At 43.1% G+C, this 14,791-nt stretch overlaps 2 protein-coding genes across 3 annotated transcripts; both read left to right on the plus strand.

The window, feature by feature from the left end:
* Positions 1-94: 94 nt before the first annotated feature.
* On the plus strand, positions 95-7,230 carry LOC109469136 (vesicular glutamate transporter 1-like). The gene is made up of 13 exons (XM_019767534.1): positions 95-358; positions 652-760; positions 1,029-1,142; positions 1,550-1,668; positions 1,910-2,024; positions 2,616-2,703; positions 2,939-3,025; positions 3,297-3,451; positions 3,941-4,192; positions 4,582-4,714; positions 5,155-5,268; positions 5,645-5,772; positions 5,962-7,230. Exons 1-13 carry the CDS (start codon positions 120-122, stop codon positions 6,265-6,267), a joined length of 1,959 nt encoding a protein of 652 aa, XP_019623093.1. The 5' UTR covers positions 95-119; the 3' UTR covers positions 6,268-7,230.
* A 954-nt stretch (positions 7,231-8,184) lies between these two features.
* Positions 8,185-14,576, plus strand: LOC109469154 (cytoglobin-2-like). Of its 2 annotated transcripts, none has more exons than XM_019767562.1 (5): positions 8,185-8,305; positions 9,662-9,884; positions 12,297-12,531; positions 13,206-13,368; positions 14,222-14,576. In XM_019767562.1, exons 1-5 carry the CDS (start codon positions 8,185-8,187, stop codon positions 14,233-14,235), a joined length of 756 nt encoding a protein of 251 aa, XP_019623121.1. In that variant the 3' UTR covers positions 14,236-14,576. The 2 variants fall into 2 exon arrangements, with proteins under 2 accessions (XP_019623121.1, XP_019623119.1); XM_019767560.1 differs by having other exon boundaries at positions 8,236-8,337.
* Positions 14,577-14,791: the final 215 nt, after the last annotated feature.

A 14,791-nucleotide genomic window follows, 5' to 3' on the forward strand; every position in this document is an offset into this window, starting at 1 on the left:
TATGAACATACATTTAATTTACATAAAAATTCCAAGCAGGTGGTATTGACATTTGAAAAATAATGTTTTTTCTTTTACATTTTTTATAGATTCGTGGGTTCGAGGTTGCCATAGGAACCATGGTAGGGGTTATCGTCCTCGCGGCCGTCATCTACGGTCTCCTGGCCAGTGCGGAGCCCCTGCAGATTGTAGTAGAGAAACCCCGCCCCAAAATCAAACTCCCGAAGTTCCCCTTCCCGTCAATCTCCGCGCCCAAAATAAAGGTTCCGTTCCCTGATTGGTTCAAGAAGAGGGAGGAGCCTGAGGGGGAGGCGAAGGAGGATGCGGGAGAGACGGGCGCTCCGATGTCGTGGTACAAGTAAGTTCTGCTGCACATTAATTGATGAGTATTCTGAAAACTACTTACATCTACATGTAAAAAATGACAACTTTCCTCTCTTGAATCATGCTTGAAAGGTGCACTCTGAAGTACACTCTGAAGACAAGCAATGGCAGAAGAACCTCCGGTTGCAATCCCCACATTCAATATTACCAACCCATACCAAGCACAGTCCCTGTTTTTCGTCGTGTACTAGCCTTGCGTATCTCGAAAACATAAAAATGTCGCTGAATTGTCTCCTTGTGTTGAATTGTCTTCTTTTGTTCATCCAGGAAAGTTCTTGACGGCGTTCCAAAGCCGGACATAAACTACCCGACTGTAGACTGGTTCCAACTGCCGACCCAGAAAGCGCTCTGTAGCTGTATGCCGAAGAGATATCTGGTAGGAATCACCTGTGGCATAACATAGAGTACTAGTATAGGACGTACAACGGTACATACAGTAGTAAGAGAATGTAAGTCATGAATAGTATCTAATAAGGAGTAATGATGTGTTAAGTCTTAGGAATGACAGTATAATCTGAAAAGGTCTTCAGCAAACTGTCAGTCGCACAGTGGAAATATTTCAAAGATATAAAGCTAGGTAAGTAGACGCAAAGAGTTTCCATCCCTCAATGAAAATGATGACATGAACTTGTCTTTTCAACCAGATCGCGATGCTGTCGTGTATCGGGTTCCTGATAGAGTACGGCGCCCGGACCAACATGGGCGTGGCCGTGACGCAGATGGTCAACAACGACACCGTCATGGACCAGCTCTTCCAGGTTTGTACACGAAGTTTGTCATCAACTATCAGTTTCAGTTTAGTTTCAGTTTATTGCACAAAGAAGCATATTGCAGCCAGATGGCTGAATTGCATATTCATTTACATACTGTCAGTGGAACACAGTAGAATAGACTGAAGTTGTTAAAACATGCAGCTACGAATCTAAAATTACTCAAAACATATTGGTACGTAACATATCTAAAATCACTCTAGACATAGTACTACGACGATGTAATAATCGACATGAAAATTACAAACTATCATGAACCGGTACGTTATTCCATCAGGCTGTAGAACTCAAGGGTGTTAGGTGATGACAGCAGATAGTATTTAAAAATCTCTTTCATGTTGCCTTACCTGAAATGATGATATGAAATAATTCAGCGTCTGTCTTCCGTGTTTCAGCCGTCAGAGTTGGAGTGGACCATGTTGATTGTGGGGGTGATCCATGGTGCTTTCTTCCTGGGCTTCCTGCTGTCCAGACCTCTGGGAGGATTTCTGGTTTCGCGGTACCCAGCAACAATGTAAGTCAAGACAATGTGTTATTATCAGCAAATCAAATACATCCAAAGGTGTTGAAGATGGTACGCCAAAAAACAGTTACTCAAGCAACTAGATATGGTTTTGGAAAATGCTTTTCAAAATCATATCCAGTTGCTGTAACTGTTTTTTTTTGGCGTATCTTATTACCTGGATGTCTAGCCTTCACCGACGTGTTGAAGATGACAATTGTAATATCACTACATTACGTCTGTTTTTCCCCAGTGTTTTTGTACTGTCCATCGCGGTCTCCTGCCTGGTGAACCTGTTCATTCCTGTAGCCGCCACCGTGCATTTCTCCATCCTCGTAGCACTGAGAGTAATTCAAGGCATGAGTGAGGTAAGATATGAATCTTAGAACTTCATAATGTTATTATTTTATTGTAGTATTATTATATAATAATTTTTTTCTCATTATTCACATTTAAAAAGAAAGAAAATTTAACGAACACGAAGGCGTTTGTGTACTTTTGCGTTGTATTGTAACAGTCACTATTTGGCAATGTTTGTAAAAAAATCCTGCTAAATCATTACGCAAAATGAAGACAGATAGTCATTAAATCGTACGCTTTAAATTCTGGTACGAGACCAGACACAATTTTCCGGCTGGCTGGATGTATGAAGGTTAACGTGCACTATCCCTGAAAATGCTGTATCATCAGCGTTCTACCAAATCATAACATAATTGACAGAGAAATTGAATTCTACAAATGTTTTGCTAAATGTCGTTTTGAACTGATAGGTCATTCATTATCCTGATGAAGGCGACAGTGGTCATTGAAAATTTGATCTCTCTTTAAACTTTGTGTAGGAATAAGGTTCAATTTTTACTACGATTACTACCAACACAGATGAACTTTCATGATAATGTGTCGCTAAATGATTAGATGAAAAAGGAAGATGATAACGAAGATAACCCTTTTGTCCCCAGGGCCTGACCATCCCTGCCTCATACGGTATCTGGACCTTCTGGGCCCCGCCCACCGAGAGGAGCAAGCTCACGTCAATCACCGTCACAGGTAACCTCCAAGAAGATTTTTCAGCGGCTGCAAGACAGTATTAATTCACTAAGCAGTATCCATTTGCCAGACAGTTATCATTGCCAACACGCCAAAATAAGCCGAGCCCTAAACAAGGCACACAACAAGACAGTCGTTTTATTCCACTCAAACGAAACGCCTTTGTTTGTTGATTGATATCCATTGTGATTTTTAGCAATACTAATACTGTCATGATTTTGATTGTTTTTTTTAGGTCAATACATAGGAATAGTGATAGGCATGATCGTGTCTGGAGTGGCTGTTCACGAAATTGACTGGCGGGCACCCTTTTGGATTTACGGTAAGCCTAATATCAGTAGTGATATGTTTGTGCCTGTCACTAAGTATCTGATAGTGTTATGTCATGCACTGAAAACTTAAGTCGGAGAAAAAATTGTAAATGAGTAACTGTTTCCTCTCGCTAATATATGAATTATTTCAAAATATTTGAAGTTCGGAAAGTGTGCGTCTTTCGCTTGAGTAAGAAACTCTGTACTTTGTCTAGAGGGGCACAGTGTATCATGTGTGGTACAAAGAATTGAGGATGTTGATTTTGTTCCGTTGAACCCCAGGTGGTGTCGGCCTGATCTGGTCCGTCATATGGTACAGCATGGTGTACGAGTCACCGGAAATTGACAAGTACCTCGACCCCGAGGAGCTGAAGTTCATCCAGGACAGCATGACGTCACTTCCGGGGCTTAAACCACCCAGTGAACCTGACGCCAAGGTAGGGGAACATTCATGACCACCATAGTAGAACAAAACACTATTTATGTTTACCGAAGGAAAACATATTGTTTTTGCTCTGTTTCGGCTTCTTCTTCTTCTCCAAACCAATAGGGTCAATTACCTGATCCAGGCGTCTGTCACGATGGTAACTAATACATCATGTTGCATGGGATACATCATGTTGGAATTTTATAGTAGGAGGGATTTAGACTTCTGTCTGGCCATATATATGAATGTACAGTCACGTGTTTGAGTAAGGGCAGGCCATATGCTTTACAAAAATGTTACATTACTTGTCATTTCTCAGCATTCTATCACTTACGCATTACAACATTATTGCAGTGTTGCAACGCGATGTTAACGACAACATCATGGACGTTGCTTTCATTTCAAATCTCTCGTTCAAAGTCCGCAAGTAATATTTAGGACCCTCTAGTTGCATGTAGTTTTTACTGGTGCGATTTATCTACTCATTCTTGTGTTCCAGTCTGAAACCTCTGAGGCGCCAAGCGAAGCCAGCGAGTCCAAACCAAAAACCCCGCAGTCGCCCGCGTCATCAGTCGGACCTGACCTTCCCACACAAGTCTCACCACAGAAGACCCCCTGGAGACACCTGCTGACGTCACTTCCGGTGTACGCCATCTTGGTTTGTGACACCTGTGTGAAGTGGGTGGTGTACCTCATGCTCCTTAACGCACCGATGTACTACGTACAGTCATTCAAGGTCAACGAACTGGAGGTTTGTTCAACATCATTGAAGTCTCTCTTGTTGATGATAACAATTCACATCACTGACACAGAAAAAGCACTTGAATAGTGATTAGTCTTATCACAGGAAAGAACCATGTCAGCAAATTTACATCAAGAGTTGCTGTGTTTCGGAGTCAAAACAAATGTTTTTTTTTTACATGTACAACTTGTCGCTAGAAAGACAATAACTTGGAGTAGTCTACATGTGAAACAAAGCATATGATTCATTTATATAAAACGGAGCAATGTATTTCTTATAGTGCACGTATAAAATAGGCTTTACCCCAGTCCATGATAGCTAGCTGCGTATCTACAAGTTTGAGGGACAACACCAGGATGTTAGAAACTCAGTGCACGTATCTCGGTTACTCTCCACAGGCCGGTGCGTTCGCGGGTCTCCACTTCTTCCTGCTGATGTTCGGCCTGCCTCTGGTCGGGTCTCTGGCAGACTGGGTGTGGAGAACACAGTCCATGTCCACCACCACCATGAGGAAACTATTCAACACCATGGGTACTGCAAACTTATTTCTGATGTAAAGAGGAAAAGATAAAAAGAAGTTGTCATTTGTCTGCTCGTCTTTCTTTTATAAATTTCAACATGTAATCACAAGACGTGGTGACGGCACACTCAAGATTTTTCAACTTATTTTAATGCCGCTACCAACACAGAGGACAATGCAATGCTCATTTTCACCTAAGTGAAGTGAGGAAAGTCGTGTTAAGTGCCTTTGCCGAGGGTACAAGTTCGGTGGCATGTCAGGGTTCGAACCCAGGACCTCTTGGTTCTGAGAAAAACATTCTATCGTTACGCCACACGACCTCTCAAATACGTCTGCACGTCTATGAAAGGGTTTGCAAATGCCAAGATATTTGTGCTTCTGAAAAGGTTGTACCTAGATGATGTACCTAGAGTTCAGCTGATGTTGGTATACTCTTGTTTGTTTTTACCAGGTATGTTCGTAGAAGGCGCTTTACTCCTAACCGTCGGCATGACAGCCAACATCTACGTGTCCACGATCAGTCTGAGCATCGCCTTGTTCTTCCAGTCCTTCCCCCTTTCAGCGGGTATGTCATCATGATTTACAATTTATGTCTATGTGACACTGGCCAGTAGAGTAATACTAATGTTTTACAACTAGGCATTCTAGGCATACAATCATAGTAGCCTCTAACAAGCTTTGGAAGCGACTAATGGATAACATGCAAGGAGAATTGGTCCACTAGAGGAGTACGTTTTTTTTGGGGGGGTTTGACAAACTGTACTCCTTTTAGTGGACTAGCTCCCCTGGCATACTATATTATATATCTGTCTATTTGGCCAATCTATACTCTTTCCAGTCGCTTCCAAAGCCGTTTGAGGCTACTCTGAGAGGACGTATCGGATATAAATGATATCAGACAAGGCAAACGATTTAACTTCAACTCTCGCTGTTTCTCGCAGGATATAACGTGAACGCCTTGGACATCGCGCCCCAGTTTGCCAGCTCCATCATGGGTCTGTCCGGTTCCCTGTCCACTGTGGTAGGCATGGCCTGTCCCGTCGCCATAGGAGCCATCACTATGCAAAAGGTACATTTTAGGAGAGAAATGATAAACTAGAACATGGTTAACTAGTATTTTAAAAGTAGATACGGCATTTGATGTCTATTCAGCACCAAGGACATGTACAATCTGGTATCTTAGACTTCTGTTAGGATGCTTTTGATGAAGCAAAAGTGGACATCGTGCAATCTCACTACTTCTTATCTTTACTTCCAGACACAAGAAGAGTGGAACATCGTGTTCATCGTGTCGGCAGGACTGATCCTGTGCGCCGGCCTCCTCTACCTCCTCTTCGGCTCGGGCGAAGTTCAGGACTGGGCGGACTTCGGGCCCCACCCGACCGTCTCCTCGGGCGATCCCGTCCCGAAGGGGAACGAGAGCGGCCTGCCAAATATGATCATTCCGGATCCGGAAACTCTCCTAGACCAGAGCGTGCACAGAGTTCAGATGGACGACAAAGACCCATATATGTACAATCTCGGTGAAAGAGACTTTAGTTACTTGGATGATGACGATTTTTAGCAACACTATAGGCTGTACTTCAAGATAAAACATACTACTCAGTGAAAAAAGTATTATATTTATCCAAAAGTTACGACACCAATTCTAATTAGCTCTGTATATGGCGGCTATGCACACGGATGGCTTTGCAGCAACAGTAAAAATAGATATGTAACTTTTGAAATTTTCTTTTTGGTTTATCTTATTAGTGTAGTCTTGGTATTGTGATTTGGGATAACTTGATGGTGTGTCGGGATGTGCAATACGTGTTGAATTAATTCGGGATTGTGTTGGGTGAACATGCTTAATCAGTTTTCAATCTTATCATTATAAAATTATCGCCAGTCTGTGTGTTGATGATTATCGGTGAATCAGGTGCCATATTTTTTGTTACATTATTTCATAGATAAACTCTTTTTTTTCATTTAAAGTTAATAATAAAAGTAAGTTAATGTTCAAGGTTTTAAGATGTCTGATGTCAAAATAGTGATAAGTGATAAAATAGATTGTGAAATACACGCAGATAGCAAAGTTTTTTTTACGATTACACATTTTGCAGTGTGCTGTGATTATTGATAATAATATTAATATGCAGTCAAAAACTTGTAGTGTCTAACTATGCATGCATCAAAACATGCAGGCATTCTTATGATCAATCGGGAAAATAACAGTGTACTTACTGTATGATTGTATAGAATCCTCTTTCAGCAGACAGAGTACACTTGTTTAGTGTGCAATTTAAAAAAAAACTCGGCGGCCTATCACCCATATGCTTCTAGAGATAGGATTACATTATGTCTTTCCTTAGATGATTGTCAAAGAGAAATCGACCTGTTCACCTTCAAATCATTTTTTTATTCTCACTTGTAACACGGATAGGTTTCATGCATAGTGTCCTTTTTTTAGGAGTGTGGCATGATATGTTTTAGAAATCAACATTTTAGTACAAAGTGCCATGGTTGCTTGTATTTTCGTGATCTATATATTTGCCCGTCATACACAGTAACACTTGGATCTGTATACGTTTGGGAAATAAAGGTGGCAAACTTTAAAAAAAAAATGTATGATGATTGATTTTATTGTGTTCATCTCATGCGCCACAGGTGACATTTACTTTGACTTCTGTATCACGACATAAAGTCTATTTTCAGATGTATACATCAGCCACAAGAAGTCAAACCTAGCAGTGTTGTTGTAACTTGGCGGTCTGGTTTGGTACTGCAGATTAGCTTAAGACTTTGGTCAGTCAAGCTTCATAAACTAAGCGATGATAATCATCAAATCATAAGGAGGTGGCTTTTCATGTATGGCCTATATAGTCGTTTATGTTAATGCTTCCATATACCTCTTATTTTATGGAACAAAATAGATTATATACGTATTGTACCCCATGACTCCAATATATACGACAGCCAGGGGTGTATGTGGAAGCTGCTTCCATGATAGGAATCATATCGTCAATTATAGGCATTACCGTTTTGGCAAACATATGTATAAAGCAACATGCAGATATTACGGCTGTGATATCAGTTCTAACCTCGACAGTCCCTAAACGTACATGTAAAGTTCTACCTTCGGTAAGGCCATGATGACTTGATTGTGTGGATGACATCCTCTGGGAACCCCAAAACTGATGCGCGCGTGAGAATGAAAAAGTTTGGCAAAAAAAAAAGTGTTGCTTTCATTATGAAATCTACGTGGTCATGAAGGTTGAACAAATGACACAGAATATTTTTCGTTGGTATCGTTTTCCAATATTTCTTTTTGCAACTTACGGTATATATTTGCTCATTTTGCAACTGTTTTGTACGAATTACACTATTTTTGAAAAGTTGCTTTTTGGAAACGACCGAAAATTCATGCGTGCGGGGATGTAATCCATATAATCCAATCAACATGGCCTAAACCACACCACGACTGACGCGTGCCTCCGCCTCTATGGCGACGTCCGACACGCAAACAAACAAGGGCGCCCTGCCCGAGCTCACCAGTCAAAAGGGTAAAATCGCCGGGTCGCTGCACAAACACTCTCACCGGCGACGTGACAGGACGTGTGCCGGTACTGTACGTGACACAGCCACCCCACTAAAGGTACGTACTGCACAGCTATAAGAGGTTCGTACATGCAGTTTAGTCTGAGTCTGAACGGTGTGCATTTTAATGATGCTACAGTTTACCGAGCCTAATCCCCACGAAGGTATTGTATTTGCCGAGGGGCATGTTTCAACAACACTACAAGTGCGTAAGTATGGCCACACGTACTACACGATCTATCGACGTTTTGTGAAAGGTTAGGTTGGTTCGAACATGTACGTGGTATTTTAGCAAATCTGCTACCTGCCTTGTGTAAGGGTTGTACCAAGGACAAGTTCATTGTTGCGTAACAATGGCACAGGCACGCGAAGGTTAAGGGCATGGTAGAGGGTAGGCGCGGATTGCGCAATGCTTTCATAGTAAAGGTGACGGAAAAAGCACGCCCTTACACTAAGCAAACACGCAGTACGTGACCTGAACAATGACACAAATGGATTAACCATATTTTTGCTGGTCACGCTGAACACGTAGACCTCACACGCATTGCGCAATCTTATAATGAATAGAAAAAAATCACTCATATTAATATCTAATATTCAATCATAAAACATTTCCATTCTACTGCATGGGAAGGCTAAAGTAACCCTAGGTAGGTTAAGTAGCTAAAGACTTTAAGAAAGCTGTTGACTTTGACTTCTCTACGGCGGAATTCCGTTTGAACTTTCCATGCACTTATCTAATAAATCTATTCAGCGATAATTAAATGCGCATAAGGCAGGTATATGTTAGACAAATTTAGATTAAGTAGTGTGTACGGTAAATAGTGTTTTAGTCTGGATATGTTGAGTACCAAATATCCCCTCGATGTAGTTGTTACTTTTAAAATGGACTTATCTACTTTGTCCTTTTGATAGGCAGTTCTATCTTGTTCTAACTAACGATAATCTTTTTACTGAATAGTTTTATCTATTTGGTAAAGCAAAGAATATTACACAACTGCTATATACTCTTAGCCTGGTTACCAAACCTATTATAGCTCCCAAATACTGCATTCTCTCCTCTATTTGCGGAGAGGATGTAGGACTCGGGAGCTATATTGAAATAGGTTTGGTAACCAGGCTATTATACTCTCACCTGCTTACATTTCAAAGTCTATCGGATGCCTTCCTCTATCAGATACCTTCCTCTGACTGGAGAACTGACTAGCGCCACCTACATCGGCCACATACAGCGTCGAGAAGCAGTACTCTAGTCAGAAGCTCTGAGGAAGGTAAATTATATCAAATCAACTCAAGAAATCTTATAGACATCGAAACGTAAGCAGGTGAGAGACATTGCCGGTTGTGTAAAAAGAAACCCTTATGTTCTTATTGCTTTACAGTAAGGCCGCGGACCTCTACAGACGACATGGGTGCGTTTTTGACCAAGCCGTTCTCCCTGGTGGGGAGACTGCTGTGGAAGGTTCTCTTCTCCTGGTGGGTCAAACAGATAGAGACGCCTAATGACGTCACAGGGCTGACACCGACACAGAGTCGGCTCGTCAAGGAGTCTTGGAAGACGTTCCTCAGTAAGAAGAGAGAAAACGGATTCGTCATATTCAGGGTGTAAGTTCATGTTGCAATTGCTGTGTTGGTTAGAATGATCTAGGTAGCGGCACCCTGAAAACATTCATGTTGTACCTAGTTTTATCGAGCCTCTACTAGGTTGCAAATTGTACTCATCTGTAGCCTCTATCAGGCCGTAAACTCTACTCCCTTAAGCCTCGGTCACAACTCGCCGTACGTGCTTCTGCGTGCTGTCTACGTGCAAAAACGTGGGAAAACGTACGGCATCCGTGCGTGGTGAGTACCACCTCCGTACGGAATCCTACGGATTTGGGAGCACGCAGACACGCCGTAGAACCTTAAGTGCATGTAATACTTTTTCTACGTGCGGTCTGCGGATTTACCACCCGTGCGTGCGAGTACGTGCGACGCGCGTGCCCCGTACAGCCTATGAGCGTGCAACGTACGGACTCCGTGAGTCTAACTTCACTATTCTCACGTGCAATTGCTGTACGGACAGCGCACGAAGTACGTGCGTGCCACGCACGGTGCTTGCGTCATCCGTGCTTACTCCTCACTTCCCAGTTGACCTGCTCAATGACCACGCAGAACAGACGTGCGCCATACCAGGTGCTCCGCACGTGCAACGCACGTGCAACGCAGCTGATTTCTACAGTATATAAAGACGACTTGACGGGCGACTGCCAACTCTTCTCCAAGATGCCCAGGAAGGCTCAGAAGAAGACTACCAGACAAGATCCAAAGAAACGGGCCGCGGAAGACACCAGGGCGGCTAGTGATGATGAAGTTAACAGGAGGTGCACGCACTTACAATGTGCGAGTGAGTAAGGAAACCGTGCGTACGCCGCACGTGTAGGTACAGCCTGTACGCGGCAACGTGGCAATCGCACAGAGATCGTACGTTGTAAGCACGTACAACTCACTTACCACTTGCGCAACGTACGATGCACGCAACCGCTGACGGTCAGGCGTGTCGTGCAGACCACGTACGTACACCTTGCGAGTGACGTACTCCCTCGGCCGGCCACCCTACGTTTGCAGAAAAAACGTAGCAGACGTAGCCACGACAAAAACGTACGGACAAAAAGCACGCACGGCGAGTTGTGACCGTCGCTTAAAGCGACGGTCACAACCCGCCGTACGTGCTTCTGCGTGCTGTCTACGTGCAAAAACGTGGGCAATCGTACGGTATCCGTGCGTGGTGAGTACCACCTCCGTACGGAATCCTACGGATTTGGGAGCACGCAGACACGCCGTAGAACTTTAAGTGCATGTAATACTTTTTCTACGTGCGGTCTGCGGATTTACCACCCGTGCGTGCGAGTACGTGCGACGCGCGTGCCCCGTACAGCCTATGAGCGTGCAACGTACGGACTCCGTGAGTCTAACTTCACTATTCTCACGTGCAATTGCTGTACGGACAGCGCACGAAGTACGTGCGTGCCACGCACGGTGCTTGCGTCATCCGTGCTTACTCCTCACTTCCCAGTTGACCTGCTCAATGACCACGCAGAACAGACGTGCGCCATACCAGGTGCTCCGCACGTGCAACGCACGTGCAACGCAGCTGATTTCTACAGTATATAAAGACGACTTGACGGGCGACTGCCAACTCTTCTCCAAGATGCCCAGGAAGGCTCAGAAGAAGACTACCAGACAAGATCCAAAGAAACGGGCCGCGGAAGACACCAGGGCGGCTAGTGATGATGAAGTTAACAGGAGGTGCACGCACTTACAATGTGCGAGTGAGTAAGGAAACCGTGCGTACGCCGCACGTGTAGGTACAGCCTGTAGGCGGCAACGTGCAATCGCACAAAGATCGTGCGTTGTAAGCACGTACAGCTCACTTACCACTTGCGCAACGTACGATGCACGCAACCGCTGACGGCCAGGCGTGTCGTGCAGACCACGTACGTACACCTTGCGCAACCGTGCGAGTGACGTACTCCCTCGGCCGGCCACCCTACGTTTGCAGAAAAAAACGTAGCAGACGTAGCCACGACAAAAACGTACGGACAAAAAGCACGCACGGCGAGTTGTGACCGTCGCTTTAGTGTACTAACTCCCCTGACATGCTATCTGTATCTTTGTTCAATTGCTACTCTTTCCAGCCGCCTCTGAAGTCTGATAGAGGCCAGTCTGGCCGGCTTACTCCTCTGGCATACTAATCAGACTATTTGGCCAATTTCTACTATTTTTCCAGCAATCTGAGGAGCCTGGTAGATGTAAAACTTTATCGATATATTAGATTTTCTACTGGTTTCTATGTCGAGTTCCAACAGTAGGGCTATGGAACAATCTTACGATAAGAGATAAACAAAAGTTTAAGAAGTTTTTTTCAGTGCAAAACGTTGACAGCATGTTGAGTGAGAGTCGATACAGATAAAAAGTTATTAAGTCACTGGGAGGACAGTTAGTTTAACAGAGGGGAATATGTTATACCGTTTGTAGATTGTTCACGGACTACCCCATCACAAAGAAGCTGTTCAAGGGCGTGGAACAGATGGACATGGCTGTTCCGGGACAGCTGGAGAACAGCATCTCCCTGCGAGCACACGTCACGCGGTTCATGCACAGCTTCGACACCTACATGGAGTGTCTAGACGAGCCCGAAGACCTGAAACAGCTTCTGTACGACACCGGCAAGGGGCACCTCAGACACAACATCAAGCCGGAGTACTTTGACGTAAGTTGGTCTTTGAAATCCACTCAAAGATATCGAAGGAATTCCGGACATATTTCTGAACTCACTTGGGGTAATAACACAGATCTACATGTAGAATATGGTGCCAGAGACATAGAAGGGGTATTTCAGACACAACATCAAGCCTGAGTACTTTGACGTAAGTTGGTCTTTGAAAGTCACTCAAAGATACCGAACGAATTCCGGTCATATTTCTGAGCTCACTTGGGGTAAGATCCAGAATATGGTATGGAGTTTCGTGGAAGAGACAGCTCAGAATATTTTCACGTAAATCCTCTTTGAAAGCCACTCTGAAAATATCGAAGGAATTCCACAGACTGGAATACATATTTGGATCCAGATATTTTTTTAGCTCAATTTTAGATGTAACACAGATCTAGAGTAGGGTTTAAGAAAAATAACGTCGTTGAAGGGTTTATAATTTTCCTTTCATACCTTTGAACTAGTAGTAAGATGACACGTGAAACTTAGTATCTGATTTATTCGACATATACTTGTACGCAGGTTAATACATTTGGGCCCAGTTGTTTTTATGGCTGTTTAGATGTAGTAGACCTTACGAATGTTGCCATACTTTTGTTGTGTCAATAAAGATTGCTGATAATGTAGACAGTGTAAATAGTAGACCACAATAAACTGACTCCATCTCTTTCTAGGTTCTTGAAACCGTCCTGATGAAATCTCTGCGGATAGTTTTCGGAAGTAAGTTCACCCCACAACTCGAAGAGGCCTGGCAAACAGCGTACAGCCACTTCAAGGTTCCCATCAAGCAGGGTTTGGAGGATGAGATACGCAAGGCTGCTGATACAAGCGTAACTGGTAAGTGAAGTACTCCAAGAAATACTTTATGCAAAAGAATACTGGTTTCAAATGATATGTGGTACTGAAAACACAGAATGTTGTGCTTCAGTCTTGACATCGAAACTCTGAGTTGCACACTAAAGCATCTGTCGCACATTCAGAACCTCCACCCGACCACCAACCAACTAAGGTTGGATGATGTTCGGGAGAAGTCTGAACAGATTTAGGCCAGCCTACCTTTCTATACGAATCGAATTTGAGTTAGATTTTAGTTAAATTTGACTCCCAACCACGCCCCGACCACTGCTGACCTACCCTCATTCACCAGGCAACCATTCCCTAACCATGGCCCAACCTCCTGCCCACAACGTTTCAAACCTTTTGAAACATTTGGCTGCCAGTAGCCGACATTGTCGAACACGAGCCAACCACAGCCAACCTTGGTCCCAACCTACTCCCAACCATGGTTGGGGGAGCCCGGTAGTGTTCGGGAGGCCATATTCGGTTATGTGTGACAGGGGTTTAAAGTCAAGTGTAACTCGGAGGTGAATGTCAATACCAGTGATACTGAGACGTTTGTGCGCGCGCATTCATTACGATGAAGTCATTGAAGAATTATGGCCTGGGGTCATGTAGAGTTCAACGTCGGCAGTGTGATATGTAAGAATGTTTAAACCTTAGAATAAGTAGTATTAGTTGACCCACCTATTGTTCTGTACGTAGGATATTTTCGTTGTACCCATGTATAATTGTCTGTACATCTACATGTCTTTGACCTTACAAAAGTCGCTGTACTTTTTGTTGTGTCAATAAAGTTCTGTATTCTATTCTCAATGCCATATTGTAACAGTTTTTTTTCTATTTTCCTCAGTGACCGTGGAATAAACGTCGTCAGAGTCACACTTTTGAGATCAATGGACATGAAGAACTAAATAAAGAACTCAACAATTCAAGTTAGGACAAGTACCTGACTAACTCTTCCAAAGAGCCTAATTGTCATCAGCACCTTGGCAGCCATCTTGAAATTGACGTACAGTGTTAGTATTTCGAATACAGTGTACAATATCAAGAAGTTGTCTGGCAGTAGAAGACACTTTTCAATGTTGAAGTACTTCTTGAAATACCGTAAAAATGTGAGTAATTTGTGATCGTGGCCATGATATTCAATATCATGTTATTTCATATTTAATGTCATGACAGTTGATATTTAATTTCTGTATTTTTTTTTAACCCAAATTGTTAACCAAGTGACTGAATGCTATTACACAAGTTCGATGTCTCTCTGGGTCATCTCTCAGTTTCTTTTACAGTGTCATTAAAATCTAATCTCCGTAAATTCCCAGTTGATTGTGTATCTTTCATTGAACGTTATGGTTATCAAATTTAATATTTCATAGAATATTTTATGGATGCATACGTAGGTCTCCAAAACCCTGTGTAT

This window comes from Branchiostoma belcheri, unplaced genomic scaffold, assembly GCF_001625305.1.
Source record: "Branchiostoma belcheri isolate BF01 breed outbred unplaced genomic scaffold, Haploidv18h27 scaffold20, whole genome shotgun sequence".
NCBI classification, from domain to species: domain Eukaryota; kingdom Metazoa; phylum Chordata; class Leptocardii; order Amphioxiformes; family Branchiostomatidae; genus Branchiostoma; species Branchiostoma belcheri.